Here is a 23400-nt window from a genome sequence, read left to right on the forward strand (position 1 = left end):
GATGATGTTATGATAGCTGTTTTAACTTTAAGTATGATTGAATAGCCTCTTGTTACAATTATGAAATAGTTTGATAAGCAGAAAATGCTCAAGGGCCAATGACATGACCACATTAAACTAATATTAAAGAGAAAGCTAACTTAAAACCTTAAATTCAGTCATCATTTCCTCACCCTCCATTTGTTTTAAACCTGTTTAAGCTTATTTCTGTTGAACATAATATATGTTGAAGAATGTTGGAAATCATCCAAAATTTGTTGTTTTCTCAAGTATGGAAGTCAATGGTTTCCAATACACTACAACATATCGTATTTTGTGTTCAACACAAGGAAAAACTGAGGTCTGAGAAGACTTGAGGTCGAGTAAATTGTGAGAAGGCTACTTTTTTCCATCTCTTTAATGACTTTTAAGAAAAATCAATTCCAGAAAGAAAAGGATAGTTCAGTTATGCAAGATACATTTCCATAAAAATATTCTAAAGAAGTTCTTAAAGATCATCTTTATTTATTGGCAGTCTAGTGCTTGGACTGTATGGTTTTACTATGCTGAGTATAATTTGCACTGTATTTGCACTTGTTGTTTATGCCACCTTGTCATTTTCTTGCCTTTCAGATTGCTTTTTTGAACACTTTATCTCAGATGTCAACCTAGCCCAGACTGACAATTTTGTATTACGTTTAGTTTTCATTATCAGTGGAAATGGGTCCCAACTGCCACAGACACAAGTTATCAGGGTATCCAGCAGGGTCTTAAAATGTCAAAATTAAAATTTTAGGCCTTAAAAAGTCTTAAATTCACTGCATTGTTGTAGGTCTTTTTAAACAGGTCTTAATTTCCTTATGTCCATATAAAGCTACCAAGTCAGGCCAACACCTATCCAACAACTATCATTACATCTCCCTAAAAGTTTTAACAAAAGTTTATTAACTCTATTTATATTTCTATCTATAAACATATGGTTAAATTACCTTCCTTACTATAACATTTGTTTTTAAATGTTTTTTTTTATGTTTTAACTGGGCCAATAGAAAAAGCTTTGTGTAAAAGGTCTTGAAGTCTTAAATTTGACTTGAAACCTGCAGAAACCCTGGTTATATTCTTGACTTTATAGTAGAAAATATACTATGAAGAAAGATTTCGATTTTGGCCAAACACAGTTTGACAGTGTAGTACGAGTCAAGCTGCAATTTTGAATGCATTTCTTGTGTACACAATAAAAAAACTTCCATATCTGATCTCGAAAACACTGATAACTTTAAACAAACATAGCTGGGTCCTAGGGCTGGATGATTAATTAAAAAAATAATCAAAATCGATATTCAGAACCAAAAATAAATCAATATCCCAGCTTGATTTTTTTCGATAACTTTCCCTACCGTGTGTGGGCTCAAGTGACCACGCTCTATACTTTGCTCTACATTGACGACTGAAGAAGCTGCACTTGAGACTGCATATTTCCCATTACATCAAAACTATTATTAAATTAAAACATTTCTTTACAGTAGATGCAAGAAATGCACTGTTTATTATTACAGTGCTCATTATTACAGGATATGCAAGAGTTGTTTTATTTAACAGAGATACTGCTTATTTTCCACTTTTAACAAGTCTTATAAACATCTCTCATTTGTGATGTGAATATATTTACTGTACAAAACCTGTCAGTGAACTATGAGGGCAAAACAATAAAATAAAAAATCCTTCATTAATCGCAATAGAGTTGAAATGTTCAATTAATCGATTCTGATTTGAGGCCAAATCGCCCAGCTTTACCGGGTCCTTCACTTTTTGGGGTCCCCCAACAAACTTCCATTGTACTCTGCAATATGTGCAGTGCGTTTCTCTATTTGCAAGTGGTTTTACAAGTATGCGTGTTGTAAAACTAAAGATGTTTACCTCAGTTTGTTAGTGTTATTCTAGCATGCATTTTCTTAACTCTTAACCACTAAATAAGTCTAAAAGAAAAACGACATTTTTGAAAGTGTTTTTATGTATTAATATTAATAAAATTTCAGATATTATTAATAACTGACCAATTTACAAAAAAAATATTTTAAAAGTCAAATTTAGAAGAGTAGCATGTATTTTAATGCATTTAATGCTCAATGTCAGTTGGAGATCAAGAAAAGGTGACCTAAAAGCAGTGGTGTAAAGTAACCAATTATAAATACTCAAACTATTGTTATTTTTCAACATGACGACAGACTGAAGTTGTACCCCAACGTCATGGGGCCATTGCATTTTGTTTGGAAATGAACATCGGGTTGACGTCAGAATTCAATGTCAGGCCAACATCAATGTCTAACCTAAAATCAACCAAATATCAACGTCTAATGATGTTACAGCTTGACGTTGTGTGAACGTTACCACTATGACGTCTATCAGACGTTGGATTTTTGTTGCCATACCTAATGAATAAATGTCAGTATTTGAGATCTATATGATGTCAGTTTAAGATGTTGGCTCGACGTTGGATTGTGGTCACTTTCCAACACAACCTAAAAATCAACCAAATATCATTTAACGTCGTTATTGGACATCAAAATAACATTGTCTGTAGATGCTGGCTAGACATTGGACTTTGTTCACCTGACATCAAAACCTAAATATAACTTAATATTAACGTCTTATGTTGTGTGCCTGCTGGGCAATAACTAAATGCACTACAGAATGTTACGTTCACACACATCTACAAATGACATATAAATGGTCACAGGGTAATACTCACTATGAGAACTTTTGAAAGGGATACTTTTTTTTTTACTCATACTTTGAGTATTATTCAAAACAGATACTTTCTCTACTTGCACAACATTAAGGCACGTAATGGTACTTTTACTTGAGTATGATTTCAGTACTCTTTCCACCACTGCCTAAAACCATGCAACAAAGGAGCGAACACGGGTAAATCAAACACGCCACACAAATTCAGGAATATTTTTGTATTTGAGTAAAATCTACTTGAGTACACTTTGAAACAAGAGTACAACAAAATAGAAATGTACTTCAAATGTTGAATATACAAACTAGATTACTCTGAACACAAACATCTTCCTCTCCCCTGTGTAAGAACTAATATAAAGCAAAAGAAAACAGAAGCAGAAGAAATGTATTTGCAGTGAGGATGCACGCTGCTGATTGACCTTTTCCTTTTTCCTCTCTCTCTCTCGTGTTTTTTGACATATGGGTAATGTTCCAGGATTTGGATACAGATCTGATTACAAACAAATACTATGGCCATTTTTATTCTGCGAGATTGGGATGGTGAGAATGCAAAAAATGCTTTTAGTTAGTAAATTTGCCAATAATACTGTGCTTGGTACAATGACGAGGAGAAAAGAAGAAAAAAAACATGAGCTTAAAAACAAAAGCTTAACAAGCTTGACTTAAAAAGAAACAACAAAACTGTTCTAAGGCTGCTTTGTTTATAAATTCAGTAAACTGTATAGTTCATATATACAAAGTCCATTTCTTCCCTTAGTGGAAGTGGAGGGAGACTTGACACGTTCCTGTGAAACACAGGCAGAAGCGTGCGCTCACAGTGATCGTCAAAACAAACTGCTGGTTTCACCTGGCAATTTTAATATTCAAGGGAGAGAAACTCTTTATACGAGATTATAAAAAGTTGAATTTATCCTCCCTTTAAAGTTCACATATTTGTCTACTTCACTCTTTAGTGTTCTGCTTAAATGGTATTAGTGTCATTTAAAAAGAAAAAAGAACTGTAGTGTACTTTACATTGGTCCCTTTAACAACTCATAATTGAAATGACGGACATCCAGATTAAATCCACATGATGTGAGATTTGTGGTGCCGAATAAAGGCAGGTTTTTTAATGATGTCTTTTTTTTGTAAAATGAAACCACACTTAAACTCCGAAACTGTACAAGTCAACAAATCTCCAGTTTGCTCTCCCAGAATGTGATTAAAGAGTATCTGGGAAATAGAAGTTCATTTATTATTGTCTGAGACTGACCAATCGCATCGCTCTTCAGCTCTCGGCTTCAGACTGTGGGTTTGAAGCTTCCTCTGGCACTTTGAGCGTGGGATTGTCCAGCACGGTGATGTCAGGTTTGGATTCTGTTGTCTTTTCTTTTGGAGAGAGTTGGCTCTGTTGAATCTGGATCTGCAGCGGGACTGACTGTACAGTAGATGCAGTCTGAACGGAGATTGGGATGCGAGTTTGCGTTTGGATTGAAACAGGTACTTGCGTCTTTGCCTGCACTGGACTTTGCTGGGCTGGAACAGCCAGTCTAACCACCTGCGTCCCTGGTGCCACAGACATGGGTGTCAGAGCCCGGACTGTGAGCGGAGCACCCATTAGATTGATACCTGTTGGGGTGCCGGGTTTGGCCTGTAGCTGGCACTGCGTGAGCTGGGTTGCGGGGATGGTGATAATCTTGGCGAGCTGGACCGTGATCTTATCTCCGTTCTCTGCGGTGGCGGGCACCATCGTTGGCATGGTCTGGATCAAGACTTTAGGGGCGTTGGTGCCAGTCGGTGAGCCGGTGTTGGTGGGCGCTGTGGTGAGGAGCGAGGGGTTAGTGGACTGAACGGCCACCGTGGAGATCTTCTGTCCCAAAGAATTAGTCATGACGACCGGCACTTGCATGGCAACCCGCACAGTCCTGCACACAAAGATATGTTTTAAGACAAAGAATCAATCGGTGTTCACCAAGTGCTCATATTTTGCCCTTTTTATCATAATGTGTGTAGATGTTCCTCTTTTCTCCCTCTGCATCTGCACTTTTTTTTGTTACTAGTACTTTTAATGCATTCCCAAGAGCATCATTGGGTTAGTTTGGCTACGATTATAAATTTTGGTTGCACGATTTTAGTCTGAGGAATAATCACGGTTATTATCCATTCATTCATTTTAAAACATGCGAAAACACAATATGTGAACAGCCCTTAGTTAAGACCCTCAGCCATAGTTAGCCCAGTGTGCATTAACCTCAGTGTATAAGCTCGGAAATTCAAACTAGCGCACAGTTGGCATAACTTTCTTTAGCTGCAGAAGTTTTGTTCCGTGCAGAAAAGCGATGTTGAGAAGCCTTTAAGATTAACTAACTGACAAATTAAAACAAGTTTAATAATGAAATCGGTTTATTTCTATCCTTATTTGGCTAGAGTAAACCATTTTCTGAAATCAGGTGCACGCCAATGGACCACAACCAAATCTGCTTGTCTGACTTTTACAATGTTTTTACTCACTTTTCTGACAGATGTATCCATTTTTCAACTTCAGAGGAAACTGACTTTTTTGTTTAAGCCTTTACATCACATTCATGACAAACCGATTCATTTGCTGCTCACTGTTAGCACTTAAAAACAAAACTTCATATTTAAAGTCTAAAGTTCGAACTTGAGGATCCAAGCAGCAGTGTCCAGTCATTTTGCTGCATCTCCCACTTTGTCGATACTTAGCAATAGCGGTCACTGTTATGATTTAAACTTACTGCGGTCAGAACCAAAAACCAGTGTGAACCAAACATGGCTTTTTGTATTGGTTTTGATAATGATTTAATGTAACTTTTATTTTATTTTGTTAAACCTTAGGAAGAACAGCCACTACCAACAAATAGTGGCTAATGGAGATTTAAATAAATAAACAAACAAACCAAGCATTTAATCCCAATATGAAAGCACCCTTAGTTCCTGCCTCTTTAAAGCCCTAATGGAAAGCTGCTCTGATTGGTTATACTGGCTGTAAAATATCTACAAAAATTATACTAATCAGGGTTCAACGCTAAGGATTTTTCCTACTGGCCCAATTGGACTCAGATTTTTACATGCCCTGCTAAAATTTGCCTAGCCGGGCCAGTAACGATTCTGCCTACTGTCCCGAGCATCCCTCACGCTGGCCCCGGGCCATTGTTGAGCCCTGCTAATAATACTAATACAAATAATAATGAATATAACTAAATACTATAACTATGTATTTTATTGGTCCAAAAAGTGTTTCAAGTGTAAACTGAATAAATCCTAAATTCTTCTTTCATTACTTGACCTATAAAGACTTCCCAGACCCAATCTAGCAGACTTTTAAATAAGCTAAATTATTTTAGACTTCTTAAGTGTTTTTTGTTTTTTATAACATCATTAAAACACCAATTAAGATATTACTGTAGACAATTATTTTACACTCCAGTAGGTAGTATACATAACATGACTTCAAATGCAACGAATATCACACTGAAGACAAAAACACAGCATCCAAACCACTTACATAATTGTTACGGAGGGAGAGTAAAAACAGCTTAAAGGCACACATTATGCAAATGTGCAACACAGTGATATAGCTGGGTCACAGAAATAACAAGACTACAAATGAGGCATTTCAGCCAGATGCTATCTGTTAGAGAAATTAACTCCCTTTAGAGTGGACTTTGTGCTTTATTTGTAAAATATTGCACATTAAGTTAAATATATGATATGAATATGAGATAGAAAACTAAAAAAAAAGCATAACAGTCATCTTTAATTGTGGTTACCTGGGTGCATTAGCATTGGAAATAATGGTGGCATGGGACGGATCTGCTGTGGACACCATTACTGTGCGCTGAACAGGAGTTGCAGTGAGTGCAGCTTTAGCTTTCGGGGAGCCTGGATGAAGCACAGTCCTGTCGGCCGCTCTCAAGATGGTCGGGGTTTTGGAAAGATCAGTCAATAGAGTGTCAGATGAAGGAGGAACGCGCTCGTAGGTCTTCTCTCCTATTACATCATCACCCGGGTCACACTTGTCATCATCGATGACAACAATGTCTTTAGGCATTTCCTTAAACTGATACACCAACCTCTGACCCTCGACTTTAGCCAAGATGCCTCTCTGATAGTAATACCTGGAGAAAGATTATATAAAGTAATTATATAGAACCAATTTAATGACTTCCAAATAGTCAATATGGTATTCCAACAACATAAAACACTTTACACACACAAGCTGCTCACCTGAGCGCTCTACCCATGGTTTCATAGTTCATGTCTGGTTTGTTTTTGTGTTTGCCCCAGAGTTTTGAGACCGCTTTGGAGTCCACCAGCTTAAAGATGCCCTTCTCTCTCTGTGTCCACTTGATGTATCTGGGACAGGTGTTCTTATCCTGCAGCAGGTCCAACAGGAACTCCCACAGGTATGTACTTCCTGTAAGCAATGTTTCTTGTAAGCAAGCAATCAGCAACATTTGTTAAGTAAAGAGTTTGCAGAGGATGTTCTGGGATGGCCTGGGGTCATCATGAGAGATGCTCAAGACTGTAGACTAGGCATGGGGGCGGTATAAGATTCTGATGGTATGATAACCTTGGATTCAAATATCACAGTTTTATGGTGTCAAGATATTGTGACTAATGCTGTAAAACATGTTTAGGTCCATAGGATGCTTGGATGTAGGTGCAGAAGTGATTTGTTTAGCAAAATGTTTGCTGAAACATGGGCTGACCTATAGCTTTTAATGTGAATGGCCCTTTGCTACTGGAGATACTGTTTGCCATTAACAAATTATTTGACAACATGTAAAAATAAATAAATTGTAAAAAGTCTTACATATACCACATGAACGGTACAACTGAAAATTGTAGCCTTTTTTGAAACCTTGACTTTTCCAAACTGCGGTCAGTACTTCCCAAACATAGGGTGTACTCGCACTATGTATAGTTAGTTGCCTTGAACCGTGCCGAAGCACGCTTGTCCCACCTCCCCTCTCCCTGGACAGCCTGCACTCACATTACATGTGAGCGGGAGTACGCTTACATCATCGATGATGTGCTGTTTAGTTTAACAGAGGAGAAGCGCTCTTGCTCAGCACAGTGGAGATTTCTTTAGAACACTTGTAGTGTGAGTGCAAAGCGCACCTGAGCCCGTAACTGAAGACGCAACATCACTTTTAGGGGACTGTTTCATATGGATTTATTAATCATTCTTACTATTAAATGGACGTGAACTGTCATAGTTTATTAAAGATGCAAACCTTTCGCTGAACCTTCAGCAAACCTCCTTATACATGCTGCACGAGGATGAGTACCAAAAGTTGTGGATCTGTTTGGCAAAATATTTGACTACATCTCACAGCATCCCAAACAACTAAAAATTATACAAAACAATATAACTAAAGCAATCTCCACTAAGCTGAGCGAGAGCACTTCTCTTTCAGTTAAACTGAAGTCGCAGCATCGAAGACGTAAGCATGCTCCACGTTTGAAGTGAAGATGCTGTGTAAAGCCTGGTTTATACTTCTGCGTCAAGTGACCGGCGTAACCCACGGTGCATGCAACGCCAGTGGCTGTGCATTTATACTTCTGCGCGCTGTCTCTGTTGGTCTGCATTACACTTCCGAAACGCTAGTTGGCAGTGAGGTGTAAATGTTCCTCTGTGTCGAGTTTCTTCGCTGCTGTTTTGCTTTTCCTGAACACTTCCTGGATGTACAAGTGGCTCAAACTCGCTCATTTTGAGGCAGGAACTGGCGGACGTGCAACAACTTTAACTATGAGGTAAACACAAAACAAAACTTTCCATCCAGAGCTCCTTCACAGGACTCCACACTTGTAAACAATCACTCGCGGCTCTCGCTCCCGCGCAGACTCGTCAGCGCTACAAAGTGACCAATCACAGAGCTTGCTCTACGTGTCGTTGCGACGTGTAGTTACAATTTTTGAGAGGTGCACGTCAGCGACGCCGACGGCCATGGCGAAGGTCTATGCGTCAGCGCCGTAGCATACACCGGCGTTTGACGCAGAAGTATAAATCAGCCTTAAGTGCAGGCCTTTGGGTGAGAGGGAAGGGGTAAAAGTGCGCTTCGGACACGGTTCAAGACAATCGTGCCTAGTGTGAGTTTGCCCTTAGTCTTGAGCCTTGGGATGTAGATTAAAGGTAATCATTTAATATAAATAATGTTCATGTGGATGTTCATGTTTGTGCACAGAGCATTCACTTTGCTTCATGAGACCTCGATGTATCAAGAGCTGCTGGTATTGATTTAGTTTTGCCTTTTACTTTTTTCTATTCAAAGTGCCTCAGCTAAAATAAAATAAAATAAACTATAATCTACATCTGCATGAGCATGGGGAAAATTAAACTAGTTTAAATAATTTTGGTGAAGTATTACTTTAACAACTTCTGACACTCCGGTGATAATTTGATGTTCTAATTTCTACCAAGCAATTGAATGGATATATAACAGTTTGTGTGACATACCTTTTCCTTCTCTAGACTTCTTCTTGATACCCATATCTGGAGATCCATTAGAAATGTGATGGGGTTTGGGCTTCCTCCCCGCTAAAAATAAACAAACAACAGCTTAGAATCTTCAAAAACAGAACAGAATTCATGTACATCTAAAACATCTATATACCGCCTACGAAAATGTTCAAGCATTCTTACATTTTCTTCTCTTGCTGGGTTCAGTGTCCAGCATCTCAGGCTCCTGAATGACAGTAACCACCTCCATGGGCTCCATGTCCTCAGTGCTGACCTCAACCACCGTCTCGGTCAGCACATCAGGTCGCATGGCAGCATGCAGGAACTCTGAAGTGTTGACACATGGAGGCACAAACACCTCTACACAAGACAAAAAAAATCTCAGAAATGTGCTCGTTGTTTAGCTGGCTAGCGCTTTGTTTTGAAATGCAAAGGTTAAAAATGAATAGAGATGATCTGGCAGTGTTTACCTGGGCTTCTGTCTCCACGCAAACTGGAGGGAGAGTCCATGTGAAGAAGGGCTTCAGCGGCCTCGATGGTTTTATCAGAGCATTGCACACCATGAACTGATGCTTCCACTGCAATAAACAAAACAAACAAAAAATAAAAAGATTTTTTTTTTATAAAATTTAGAAGCTTCTTGATTTATTACCAAGTTTTATTTATTTGTTCAAAAATACAGTACAAATGGAAACAGTGACCTATCACAAATAAAAATATTAGTTTTCCATTTGAATATATTTTTAAATGTTCATGTCATTTATTTCTGTTGTGGCAAAGCTGATATTTATTATTACATTCATCTTCTTTAATTAACTGTAATATGCTGCTGAATTCTCCCTCAAAAAATATTTTTATGATCCAAAATAATTGCAGTAATGTTCAAAAACTTGTCAAACAACCGTTTTGTAGTATTATAAAGTTTTTTTTATTATTTGATTGTTTAATGCATTCTTGAAAAGTTGATTAACTATTTATTAAAAGTCCCAAAAAAAGTAGTTTCAAACAGAATATGTGTGCACTGAAATGCCAATAGTTCATTTATTTATAAAGTCACAAGATTGACCAAAGTGCTACACAAGTCAAAGTAAAATAAAAAGACAGAATATAAAATCATAAAAACCAAGAGAAACGACTAAATAAATGTACAAATGAAGCAGTAGAATGGACTATTAAAATAATATTTTAGGTCAAGCTTAATAGGTAGGTTTTAAGGAGTTAAATAAAAATACATATAATATATATATATAATAAAAATACATAGTGATGGATCCATTCTAATATCAAGGGGCAAAGTGTTCCATAATCGAGGACCTGCAACAGAGAAAGCTCTGTCCCCTCTACATTTCACTCTGGACTGAGGAACTAAAAGAAAAATTTGATCATTTCATCTAAGAGATCTTATAGGAGTGTAAAAAAGCAGCAGCTCTGAGAGAAAGGTGAGGGCTAGATTATGAAGGGATTTTAATACCAGTAAAAGCCCTTTAAAAATCTATTCTGAATTGGGCAGCCAATGGAGGCCCCCTCAGAAGAGGGGTGATGTGGTCATGTTTCCTACTATAACAAATAAATCTAGCAGCAGCATATTGAAGCAATAGAGGGCGCTATTGTGTCTCAAAATCATATTGAAACAAAAAAATAAAATAAATCACACACAGAGCCTCACAACATGAGTGTTTTGCCATGAAAATTGGTCTAGCAAAGTAAAAAAAATAAATAAATAAAACTGTGAAAAACAATGTGCTACCTTAAAGTTGTATGAGAATTTTTTTGGAGAATAGACTAAATTATGTTTTAACACTTAATGACTTTAATCTTCTTCAGGATTTCTGTTGGTTTTATCAAGTCAAATTTAACACTTTTTAAGAGCCTTAAGAATAAATTTTAGGCTTACAAAGGCCAATGGTTATGATGTTTTTAAATGGCCTGGTATTATGAGAAATTGTTTTTAGTTTTTTGGGGGGAATTTGCTGTAAAAATATCTAATAATAGCCTCTGATTATTGTATCTCTTTGCAATAAAAAAAAAACTTAAATATAAAAAATAAGGGTTTTATTAAGATGTATTGTTGCTCATTGGATGGATGTCAGCTCAAACTGAGTAGCTTTACTTAGACAAAGCGAAATTAAGACCCGTTTAATACGATATATCAGTAAATGCCAGACTTTAAGGCCTAAAATTTAGGTTTTGAAATGCAAGACATTAAGACCCAGCGGACACCCCTGTTCACAATCAAAAACTACCAGACTGTTAACACTGACAGCAACTTGAAATGAAAAAGTGACTGGAATTGCTTAAAAATAACCAACACAAAAACCTACAAAGCAAATGTGCCATCTAAAAACTGTTGAGATCCTGCAGTTGTGACTAAACAGATCCAATGGTGTAATACCTGCGATCAGTCACCTTAAAGCCCAATTAATGTGCTCAAAGACAGTTTGGATAAAAGCATCTGTTAACTGATAAGTCACTTCCTTCGCCGCTCTGATTCAGAAACAGGTGCAGAAGGCTGATCTCAGACGAGCAGTTCATGCATATATAGGACAGAACCTCTCGCCCGTTTCTCTGTGACGTGAACATGCAGAGCCACTCGCACCTGTGCCGGTCTATCCAAGCAGTCACTGAACTCCCATTATAACCTGACCCTGCCCATATTTGGCTATGTGTGTCTGTTGCTGCACACCGGGTCTATCTTTAGGCAGCCCCAGTCATAAACACATAAGCACGGTGTCCTCTAGAAAGGGTGACCCGGCAAGCAATTACTTCCGGTATTCGGACAAATCTGCCCTTGGAGACAGGACACAAATCAAAGTGTTTTATTAACAGAAAAAGATTGAAACTTAGTTTGGCAGATAGATTTCAGACCATGTAACATTAATTATTTAAACATCTATTTTATTTAAGTAATAAAACTAAGATTTAAGTTTGAGTGTCATCCATTAAAAGCTTGACAATCCTACAATTTTTACAAATACATCAAAAAAAAGTCCAGATAAGCTTTAGATATTGTTAGATATTTTTAAGAACTTGGGGTTGAACAATTTTATGAAAAACTACTTTTAAAAGGTCAAAACTTATGAAATTCAAAAGTAAATCTGAACTTATAAAAACTAACCGTGACAAATAAAGAAATAGAGTTAAAGCACCAATATTTTCAATATTCACAGCAAACTTTGACAAGCAAGTGGAAATACAAACTATTGTTTCAAGACAATGGACAAAATAAATACTTGGAATTATTACAGCTGTTAATGTATAACATGCAAGTAACCACGTCTTTTACGTTCATATAATAATCATTGGTAGTAACACCTCAGGAAATCGTAAACAACTGACACAAGAGAGTGTGTATAGCGGTACTATTTTTCTGTCACGAAAATAGCGGTCCACAAGAAAGTAGTGCAGTCCCTCTTCACTTCCGTGTTTACAGTCGTCAGAGCTTTCCCTCCAGTTCTTTCTGAAGACGCTCTGTGAGCTTCCTGCCACTCAATCCCCGCCCCGGCTCTGGTTGGCCGCTTTTCTAATAAACGCCCCAACAACCAGGCAAAGCGATTGGTCGAGTGTAGGATTTCGAACGCGCCGCGAATTCTATTGGACGATTAGTGCTGTCAGTCAAAATGCAGACAGCCCAGTGGAATAACAATGCTTCCGCCATCAAATTAGCTCTAAAATCCAAACATCCACATTAATAAAACTTAAAATACTCACTCGACACTTTTACAGCAGCACACTTCACGTCTTAAAACACACACTGATGTTTAAAGGAATTATTACGCGTCATGTTTTTCTAACGGAGCTTAACACTCGCAGCGTTAAAATGTGCGACCACGTTTAGATAACGGGACATCTGCGACATGAAGCGAACAACCATTACAGAACTAAAACTCAGAGTTTATTACATACATATTAACACTGTTAGGAAATTAAAATGCAGTTGTATTGAATGTGGTCCGCATGTTATTTTTTTCCTACGAATATGTCACATTTCCTTTGAAGACGGGCCATTAAATTAAACAATCGTCAAACATAAAGCTCTCATGGGCTATTTTATAAAGTAAGCAATGCGCCTCGCAGTTTTACTACTATTTACATTTCAACTAGTTATATTTCAGAGTGTAAAAATTAAACTCATGTCCTTCCGACTCCAGACAGCGTGGCAAAGACGTAGGAAAGACAACATCTCTCCCACTTCCTGGTTTCAGAGCAGCGCACCACCTCCAGAGAAGCCCGTTATTTGAACACACACTCCACATTAAAACGCACCCAGCGCCGTGCAAACTCAACAGTGTGCACGCTGATCGCGCACAACACAACATGCACGCTCTCGCGCTACTTTTCAGCACTCCAAGAAAGCACATAAGAAAATTAGTTAACGCCATGCAGGTTGCCAACCAAGGTGATCACTTCCTGAAATGCCCTCCATTACTTCACAGCACAACTTCACGGATCTCAGCGCTGCGGCGCGCGCACCGCTCTGCTGCGGCCAAAGCAAACCCACGCTGGCGAGCCTGAACGCGCGCTTTTGACTTTTTTACCTGCTCGGATAAGTAGATCGAGCTGGTTAGCGGGTCCCTCATGCAGCGACGTCGCCATGTTTCGTCCAGAGGTGCAGATTCACATTGACTCGCATTGAAAGCGTTTAGAGACGCACAACTCGCAGATCACTCCGCCTCCACAGGAAATCTCCACAAACTCAACCGCGCGCGCACAGATCCTTCCGCGTCAAACACAGGAAATCCTCCGCGCGCTCAGCCTTTACGTTCGAATTACGTCAACAACGGAGAGAAAGGATTCGTATATAACAAGTAATCATTCACAGTACAAAACCATATCCCGTGCTTAAAATGAATACAAATAACGCGCTCTACACGACGCGAGTACAATAATTGAAAATGCTTCCGAATAGACACGGATGCGACATAAGTAGGCGTTTCTTATAATCTTTTGGTCGTCGTATTTTATTCTAAACTCTCATTCCTTATCCAATGTTTTAAATGTTTATATTGAAACAAACACTGCAAATAATACACAAAGCATGGACATAAATTAATGGCACATGACATAAGCCATTATAACCAATAAGTATCGACAATAGGAGTATGATAATACTGTCAAATGAGCACTAAAGCTAAATATGTTTCTCCATGTTGTTTTTGGTGTCCTGTTGTATCCTTATCTAAAGAGACATCTTCATATTGACTTTAAAATTTGTATTAAATTGATCTGGAAATTAAAACAAAAATCACTGAATACTTCTGAAGACACAAATATGAAATATGGCGTTTATTTAGCAAACTTATTTATCATCATTATTGTATTAATATTACAACTCGCCACCTTGGAATTATAAGGTTCTATCTGCATTTTGAATTACTTTGAGATATTGAGCTTCAAAGTTTTCACATTCCATATAGCAAACAATGTGTTTTGTTTGCTATATGGAATGCGACATTTTTTTTAAAAAATAAATTTTCAAAATGCAAACAACTTATAAAAAACATCCCATAATGTAAATAAGTTATCATTTATTAAGAATATGTTAACTCAATTTTGACAAAAATGTCAGACAGAACCTTATAATTCTAAGGTGACAAATTGTCTATATCTTCTTTGCACAGCATTTTTTTTTATTCATACATAGAATGTCATGCTCCTAATGACGTCACATAACGACAAGTCACTGATACTGACATCATAAAAATGATAATACAATAAGTTGTTTTGGAGATATTTAGTAATGGACATTTCCAATACTTATGGACAGTTCTTCAAAGAATGTCCACAAGAGGGAAGTAGAGACCAATCACACAACAAGGCCATGGCAGAAAATCTCTAGCAAGCACAGTTTTATCCATCCTTCGCTCTCACTTTTGTGGCTTCAAACCTGTCTCACATTCCCTTTGGAACATGAAAGATTTTTTAAAAGACAGCCTGGTCATGTTTCACATTTATTGCTTTTTTCCACTATTCTAAGAAAGTAAACTGAGTGAATATTTTAGGTCTTAACGTTCTGCTTATATCCTTTATGATTCCTTAACAAAAACTACAAGAAGGTTAAAAAAAACCTAAGGGTTAACCAATTATAGCATCATGAGTTTTAAATTTTTAAAAACACCTCTGCAGATCACAAAAATCTCTTTAACAGTTAAAATTTCTATAACAGGACAACTTTAATAATTGGTTATAAAACTACATGTACAGCAGTGCTAGTGGTTAAAATATAAACTAGTAACTGATATATGAAAGCTATGTTTTTATACCATGCGTATGTGGTTCCCCTCTATAATGATGACAACGTAATAACAAACAGAAAGAGTCTGCATGCACCAAAATAACCAGAGTACATGACCACAATCATAAGTGAGACATAAAAGCCACTCTCAGTTCTAGTCAATCTCTCTCTATGATGTAGGATTTAATGTGCATTCATACACACAAAACAACGTGAATTAACGCTCATATGTTTGTGAAATAGCTTCACAAAGTCCCAGTGTCGACAACTGCTGCAGAATAACACCACTGCACTGCAATCCCTGCCACATGGAGAATTTTGTTCAAGTTAATAAAACCTAATAAAGTAAAAGCAGTAGGTGTGGTAAAGTGTTCATCATTTGTTTCTGCCATTTTAAAAGTGATTTCAGTATGTACATTGTAAACAGCTATAATGACTTTTGATGAATTAAGTACAGACACGACAGGCCTTTTATACTGTAATGAGTTAAAAATAGAGTTGGGTATGGTTTGGGGTTATTTCGATATCAGTGCTAAATCGATACTTTTAAAATGCTACCGGTGTCAAAACGGTGCCAGAACCGATACTTTTGAGCCACAACATTATTTGACAAAAGAAATATTTTTAGCATTATAATTAAACAACATAATTATAACAAGTTTACAGTAACCATCAATTCATATTTTAAATATTTGAAATGCATTAATATACATGTTTTGATTGTTTGTTTGTTAGCATGAATGTAAGATTTGCATTAGGCAATTAACATTACATTAGCTTACTACTAACCTGTGGAAAAGCAGTCATCAAAATCAGACACCTTTTTTCCAGGGTTGGGGCTTGCAACTACATTTACATGAACATCAATAATCTAATTATTAGCCTTAATCTGAATGAGACAATCATATGATTAAGGTGTTTACATGAGTTGCTTTTTTAATAGTTAAATTCCTGTTACATGTTATAGCACATAGATTGATAAACATCATTGCATCACCGCACTATCCACGTTTCCTCCGCAGTTTCATGTCATTTTAATTTTTTATTTCATGTTTACATGGTCAACTTTTAACCAAAGTATTGACTTAATCATATTATATACAGAGTATTGGTGTCCATATAGGCCTAAATTTAGTCAGTAAAAGTGCCAGATGAGGTTGCAAGCTGTCAAAGACGTGCAATCCTCTGTTTTTAAGTTGATTCCCTGCGCCCTCAATTGTTCCATTAAGTTTGACACGTTTCCCCTTTACATGCAACTTTTGTAAAGCATCTGCTTCACGTTGCTGTGTCAGAATCTTATAAATAAAATATAGCCACACATTAGATCACTTAGTTTAAGCAAATAAGATGAATGCGATGTGTGCGGTGTTGATAAAGGGAGTCGCTCACTGGATGTGCTATACTACGCACTTTGCCTTTTAAATCTAAGCAACAAGAACAAACGCCTGACATCGTTGATGAAAGTTGTTTAGAGTGAAATGTTTGAAAATGGTGTGACACAACGCTATTTATGTACCTATGTGTGCCTTTCATGCACCCCTTGATGTTTATTACGCGTGGTTCAGCACCAGTGGCACCGAAATTCATATGCTGATTCGCTCTGGTGGATAATGGTTACAAAGGTACCCGGTACCCAACCCTAGTTAAAAATAAATGTAGATTGTCTAAAAACAAGGAGTTTCTTTATACGGTCGTGGGATTGGCCAAGAAAATAATAAAAACAAAGCATTCATGTAAAACTCTTCCACCTAATATGACTGTAAACAATAATAACTGTACATTTTATTCGTGTATCATTTTGTATTAACTAGTATTCTGTAAAATTATATTACTGATATTTATGTATGTCTTAATTCATTTTTAAATGATTTAAATCATAAACTTAAAGGGATAAAAGAGATAAATCACCCAAAAAAGAAAATTCTGTCATAATTTATTTACTCTTTACTTAACCTGTAAACCTTCTTTTTAAACTTGAAAGAAGGTATTTTGAAAAAAGCCTGTCTGCAGGGATTGATTTCAATACCATTTTATTCCCTAATATTGAAGTCGATGGGTCAAAGCAAGCAGCTTTCTCCATACTATATCTTCTTTAGTGTTCAACAGAAGAACACTAAAGTCTGAAACACTTAGAAATGTAAAACTTCAAGAGGAAGAGTAAATTAAGTAACATTCTTTTTTTTGGGTAAACTGTCCCTTTAAGTTTGATGAAAAACAGAAAGACTTTAAAGCTTTTCTAACAACAAATAAATAAATAATATTTTAAAGTTCGGAAGCTAGAAGCTACCCAAACTTAGAGCATATGAAAAGCTGAAAACACTGGATCATAAGCTGCCCGAATGTAAATTTAAACAGTGGTAAACTTTTTGAAGAAAGTGTGAAAGCTTTAACCATTGACTTCCATAATATCCGTTTTGTTTTACTATGGAAGTCAATGGTTACAGGCTTCAAGCTTTCTTCAAAATATCATGTTCAACAGAAGAAACTCGTAAAGTTTGGAACCACTTGAAGGTGCATAAATAGCGGAGAACATTTTCATTTTTGAGTGAATCATCAGTTTAATAACAGCACTAAGCCATTTTGCAATTGGCTTTATTGTGAATACATGTGCAGTCCTATATGTTCATATAAAGTGAACAATGTGCACTGTGTGTGTGTCCATGAAGCACTAGAATGACTCTTTGAACATCCTGCGATGAATGAGAAATGATTCATTGGATTTACTACTTTAAAGTAAGTGGTTGTAAACTATTTATACAAGCAGAATTTAAACAAACAAAATACGTTGAACATTATTACTAAATTTAATGTGTTTTAGTACATTCAGCCTACAAAAATTATTATTTGCAACCACTTAACTTAAAAAACATGTTGTAATAGATCATTTTATTCAGTGTGGCCAGAGCAGTGGTGACGGTTTTGTCAGTGTTCTCACCTGTCTCCAGCACCTCTGTCTCCACCTCCTGCTCCTCAGCTACTCCCTGCATCAGGTATGTCTCATCATCGTACACCAGCACCTGAGCAGCAAAGCCTTGCTCCATCCGCGCGCTGGGCACTGGCTCCACAATCACTGCTGGATACTCCACATCGCCCTCCACCTCTCCCTCCATTTCACCCTCCACCTCATACACGCCACCCTCCTCCTAGATGCAGAACAGAGGTTTCATCAACAAGGAGAGAAATCTGACAACAAAAAATAAACTATGAAAACACCAAATGCTACGTTTAAGTAAACAGTTCAAGAGAATCTCATTATGCAAAGCTTTAGTGGATGATTCACATTAGGAACAACAACTTTTGGCATAACTATATCACACACCATGTCCTAACTACATGCGACACAACAGAAACATTTAAATACTTTTTAAATACTTTTACTTAAATACTATTTTACCCATTTTACACGATGTAAGATAAGTCTTTAGTGTCTCCAAAATGCGTCTGTAAAGTCTCAGCACAAAACACCCATTCAATTATTTATTATACAATGCAGAGTATGTACATTTCGGACTCTGAGCAAAATGTAGCTTTTTTGTAGCCTGTGCCTTTAAATGCAAATTAGCTGGTTCACTCCGCCCACCGTTCCCACAAGCATGTCTGAATAGTCTAGATAGGTTATGCGGCCAGCCGGAAGTGCGATATGCATAATATAGCAGCAGTTTTTTTTAAACTGTATAACTTTAATTAATATTTTTACAGTACTGTGGGTTTAGGGTTGGGTGGGAGTAGGATTTAAAAAACACAATTTATTTGGTAATTTAATAGATAACAAATAATATTCGGTACAGCATTATTTTTACGTTACTGTGACGGTTGGGTTTAGGGTTGGGGTAGACATTAATAAATTACAATAAATGGGAAATTTAATAAATTACAGAAATAACTCTCGTTAACTTTTGGCTCTAGCAACAACCATGGCATGTCTGCTTTGACTGCCGTTTATCTGACATACCTGTGTAGGTGACAGAAATGGATGACAGATGAAACAGAAATCCAGTTAAAGTAATAGTTTAATTGATGGAAGTTTAAAGTAATTAAATTAAGGTTTAATTGATGTATTTGTGGTGGAGATTATTCAAGCCTTTCTTCAATGATGAGTAACACAAGGTTTACAGTAGACACACACAGCTGATGCTATGTGGTTGCGGTGAATTAAGCGTTTATGAATTATGTAGCGATTTTACTGGTTTTACTTTATTACAAAAACACTTTGTTTTAAAAATGTTTTAAACCTGTAAAACTCATATTAGAGGTGCAGCATTATTGGAACAATGAGATTTATGGTGTACTCACACTAGGCTATCTGAACTGTGTCCAGGCACGTTTGGCTCCCATTTCTTGGTTCATTTGATAAGTGTGAGTGCTTATTCTAAAAGGTAATGATTCGCAATGAGGAAGGCATTGTTGCTGAAACGTTTAACTCAAGATCTGCTTTTAAAAATACTCCATTTAAATTTAAAATGCAACACTATAAAGAAGTTTGTCACAATATTTGGTTTACACTAGGCCTGTCACAATATTTATTTTTTGTTGCATGATATATTGCACCAAAATATATTGTGATAAGCGTATACATGTTATATATTACGTAAATATATTGTGATATATTGTGAATATTATTGTCATTTTATCCTACTTATTTTATAATGCCAGAATGACAAAATAGTTTCACAATGCAAGTACAGTTTTCCAAAGAACACATAATATTTTATTTTTAAGAATATTTAATGTAATTATAGTCATTTTAACAATTTAGTAGTTAAGCACTGGAATCAGAATGTGAAAACACATAACCTAAACAAATAATTATAAATGTTAACAAAAGGTGCAATGTAAAAAGTAACCGAGGCTGCGATATCTGCTACCAGATCTATTTTCAGTTGTTAGGCACCCACTTAAAAAAAAAATACTATATTAATTTATAGTAAACACTATGGTGTGTTTAACCATATTGACACTGACACCTCCAATGGAGATAGAGATATTGCACAATCAGCTAAAATGTTGCAAGAATTGGTTATGTATGGGCGAGATATATATATATATATATATATATATATATATATATATATATATAGCCCCACCAAAAATGATTGAGGTCATGTCCATGTGTTGTGCTATAAGTCAATCTATTAATTATTGTGACAGGCCAAGTCCACAATGACTTCAGTGGTTGTTCACCCAAAAACTAAACCTATCTGTTAATTCCCTCACCCTTAGGCCATCCAAGATACAATTATTTTCTTTTTTTTCTTTAGTAAAACTTAATTATTCTTCACCATAATTACTTTATGATTATGAATGTACTTTTCACTTTATTTAAATGTCTACCTCATGTTACTTACATCCAGTATTGCTCAATGAGTTTTTTATTTGTATCCACATTCCATAGACACAAGAGCTTTTTTGTTTCACATTCAAAATATGTTTTGAATTTGTACTAGGTGTGCTTTCCAAGAGCTGATATTGGCAACTGCTGCTCTGCCATTTCTGCTTGAAGGCTGTCTACCTTCTCTACATTTGCTTTACTATTGTGTTTCAGGGGTCACAGTGACTTGACCTCGCCTTCACCCTGACCCAACCTAGGCGGAGGAAACATCTTGTAAGCTGTAGATTAGAGACAAACGGATAAGTTTGTTTGCGCTTTACTGATTAGCATAAACATCCAATGTTGACATAGGAAGATATACATTGTCCTGCCTATATAACTAAAGGATCTTCGCTAGGAACTCTCTGGCGTTTCAGAGTATGCTGCCACGGCCTTGGACTTTCAATATTTTCTAAAAGCTTATTATACTCTGATCTCAGGGTATTCAGAATCGCAGATTTGTTACTTCTTTGACACCTACAGTTTTACAGCATATCTGTTTCATGCTATTATTATTTTATTTATTCTATATATAGAGAGGCAAAACACCTGCGACCCACCGATAATTAAATATACAACCTATTTTGGATTACCGGACGGGCAGATTAACGGCAGCACCCACAGATATAACTGACTGTGTATAACAGGCCTTTATGCGTACCCCAATATGCAATGTCATGAAAGTGACTCTATAAGGTAACATAAACTGCACACACTTAACTATTTAATGTGTAAAGACGCGTGTCTCAAAGCGCAAAGCATAACTTATCTTTTGAATGTCCATGGTCATCGATAAGGTCTATCGATTAAAAAAAGGTTATCGACAAACTTAGAGCATCGAGTAATTGTTAACATCCCTAGTCAGTAGTTTAAAGATGCAAGACTAGCAGCAACCTAATGTAAAGCGACAAATATGCTAAAGGCAAGTTTGTATCTTACCGGTAAATGGTCATCGACTGCAGTGACATACTCCACCACTGCTCCTCCACTGTCTACAAGCACCACAGAAGTCATGACTCATACCCCACACTCTGCTGACCTCCTGTGGCAAACTCCAGGACTGCATAACAACAGACAAGAAATAAGAGAAAGAAAACATGTTAAGCTTTCATAAACAAAAGTAACCTGCATGCTTGTTTTATCAGTCTGGTTCAACAGGAAACTCGCTCTTTGCTAAGGAACAGAACACCAAAACAGGAAGCCTGCCAATGAAACATTGACGCCATAGCAACAGCTAACACGTTTTGGGCTGAAGAGCTATAATGAAACTCATTGCAGCTGAAACTGAGTAATGTTCTTCACAATAAAACCTTCAATAAAAGAAAGAAAGAGAGAGAAACAAGAAGCGTCAGTGGGACAGTCTGGCAGCTGAATTATTGAGTGACTTTGCCAACACACTCCAGATGGCTAAAGTGACAGAGCACCGCAATAGTGACAACATATGCTCAAACCATTCAGGTCCGAAGGAATGCTTCAATTAAAACCTAAATCGCCATTCCAAGCCTGTATGCCTTTTTTTTATATGGAAAAACAAAACTGAGGTTTAACAGTATGTTCTCAACATTTGTTTATCTAACAAAAACTAAAGGAGATAACTGTGCAGCATAAAAAGTATGTCACATGACTACAGAATAATACAATTACAATAACTGAGCAGGTTCCTTTTCAGAAAGTGAAAATATGAATAGTGACCAATACTTAAATATCAGATTAAAAAAAATAGTGGCATCAAGAAAACAGAAGACTGCACGTAAAATCTTGAGAAATACAAAAAAAGGAAACAATAACATCTCACAAGATAGCAAATAGATTTTGTTTTTGACTACAAAAATACTTTGCTGTATGTAAGTCTTTGAATTTTCTAAAGCTTTAAAATACCATAATATGTTTGCAGATATTTAGGAAACATTCTTGTTTATCTGAAACAATGCTAAACTCATATATTCTGCTTTGGAAATGTGAGTTATGTGCCAGGTCGTGTCTTTGGTCTAGTAATTTAACCAATCTAATGCCAGTTTAGCCAGTTATATTTCAGCACCCTGGGTTACCTTTGTGGAAAACAACATATTTCACTCATTGAGTCAGAAAGGCTCTCAAAGTACGCATCCACGACCGAAATGCGACCTCCAGTGGAGAGTAACAGCCTATGAAACTAGAAGCGGATTTAGAGTTCCACATGAGTGGGGTTATCAATTAACAAATAATATAAATATTACAAACGTAAACATTAGGTGAGCAGGTTACATTGTAACCCCGTGTACTAACACGCTATGTGTGGAGATTTGCAGTTATAAGCAATTTGCCTGTTTGCACCAGACGAAACACGACAGAAATTTAAAAACATCTGACATTCAGAAGCGCAGAATAGTGCACTTACTGCACTCCAACAAAATGCTTTATAATCTAATTAATACATAAACCTATTTAAAATTATTACATTTACATGCTGAGCCACTAATATGTGTTGGCTTGCACTAAAGTTCCATTTCATATGAAAATGCTGCTGCTTTCAGTGGTATGGCAATAAATGTCATGTAAAATGGCATTCAAACTCACATTATTATCATTTAACACTGAACAAAGCGCATGAGGTTTACCTGAGGTGAACAT

At 36.6% G+C, this 23400-nt stretch overlaps 1 protein-coding gene across 4 annotated transcripts in view; it reads right to left on the bottom strand.

Moving 5' to 3' along the window:
- Nucleotides 1-2927: 2927 nt before the first annotated feature.
- Nucleotides 2928-23400, bottom strand: part of elf2b (E74-like factor 2b (ets domain transcription factor)) — a 31594-nt gene continuing 11121 nt past the window's right edge. Inside the window, exons 2-9 of one of the 4 annotated variants that reach the window (XM_005159828.4) lie at nucleotides 21730-21850; nucleotides 18358-18565; nucleotides 9661-9768; nucleotides 9374-9550; nucleotides 9188-9268; nucleotides 6952-7141; nucleotides 6495-6842; nucleotides 2928-4628 (exon numbers count right to left, since the gene is read on the bottom strand). In XM_005159828.4, the coding sequence (XP_005159885.1) occupies nucleotides 3992-4628; nucleotides 6495-6842; nucleotides 6952-7141; nucleotides 9188-9268; nucleotides 9374-9550; nucleotides 9661-9768; nucleotides 18358-18565; nucleotides 21730-21804 (1824 nt within the window). In that variant the 5' untranslated portion in view covers nucleotides 21805-21850 and the 3' untranslated portion in view covers nucleotides 2928-3991. 4 annotated transcript variants of the gene reach the window in all.

Source organism: Danio rerio, chromosome 1, assembly GCF_049306965.1.
Source record: "Danio rerio strain Tuebingen ecotype United States chromosome 1, GRCz12tu, whole genome shotgun sequence".
Classification (NCBI taxonomy): Eukaryota; Metazoa; Chordata; class Actinopteri; order Cypriniformes; family Danionidae; genus Danio; species Danio rerio.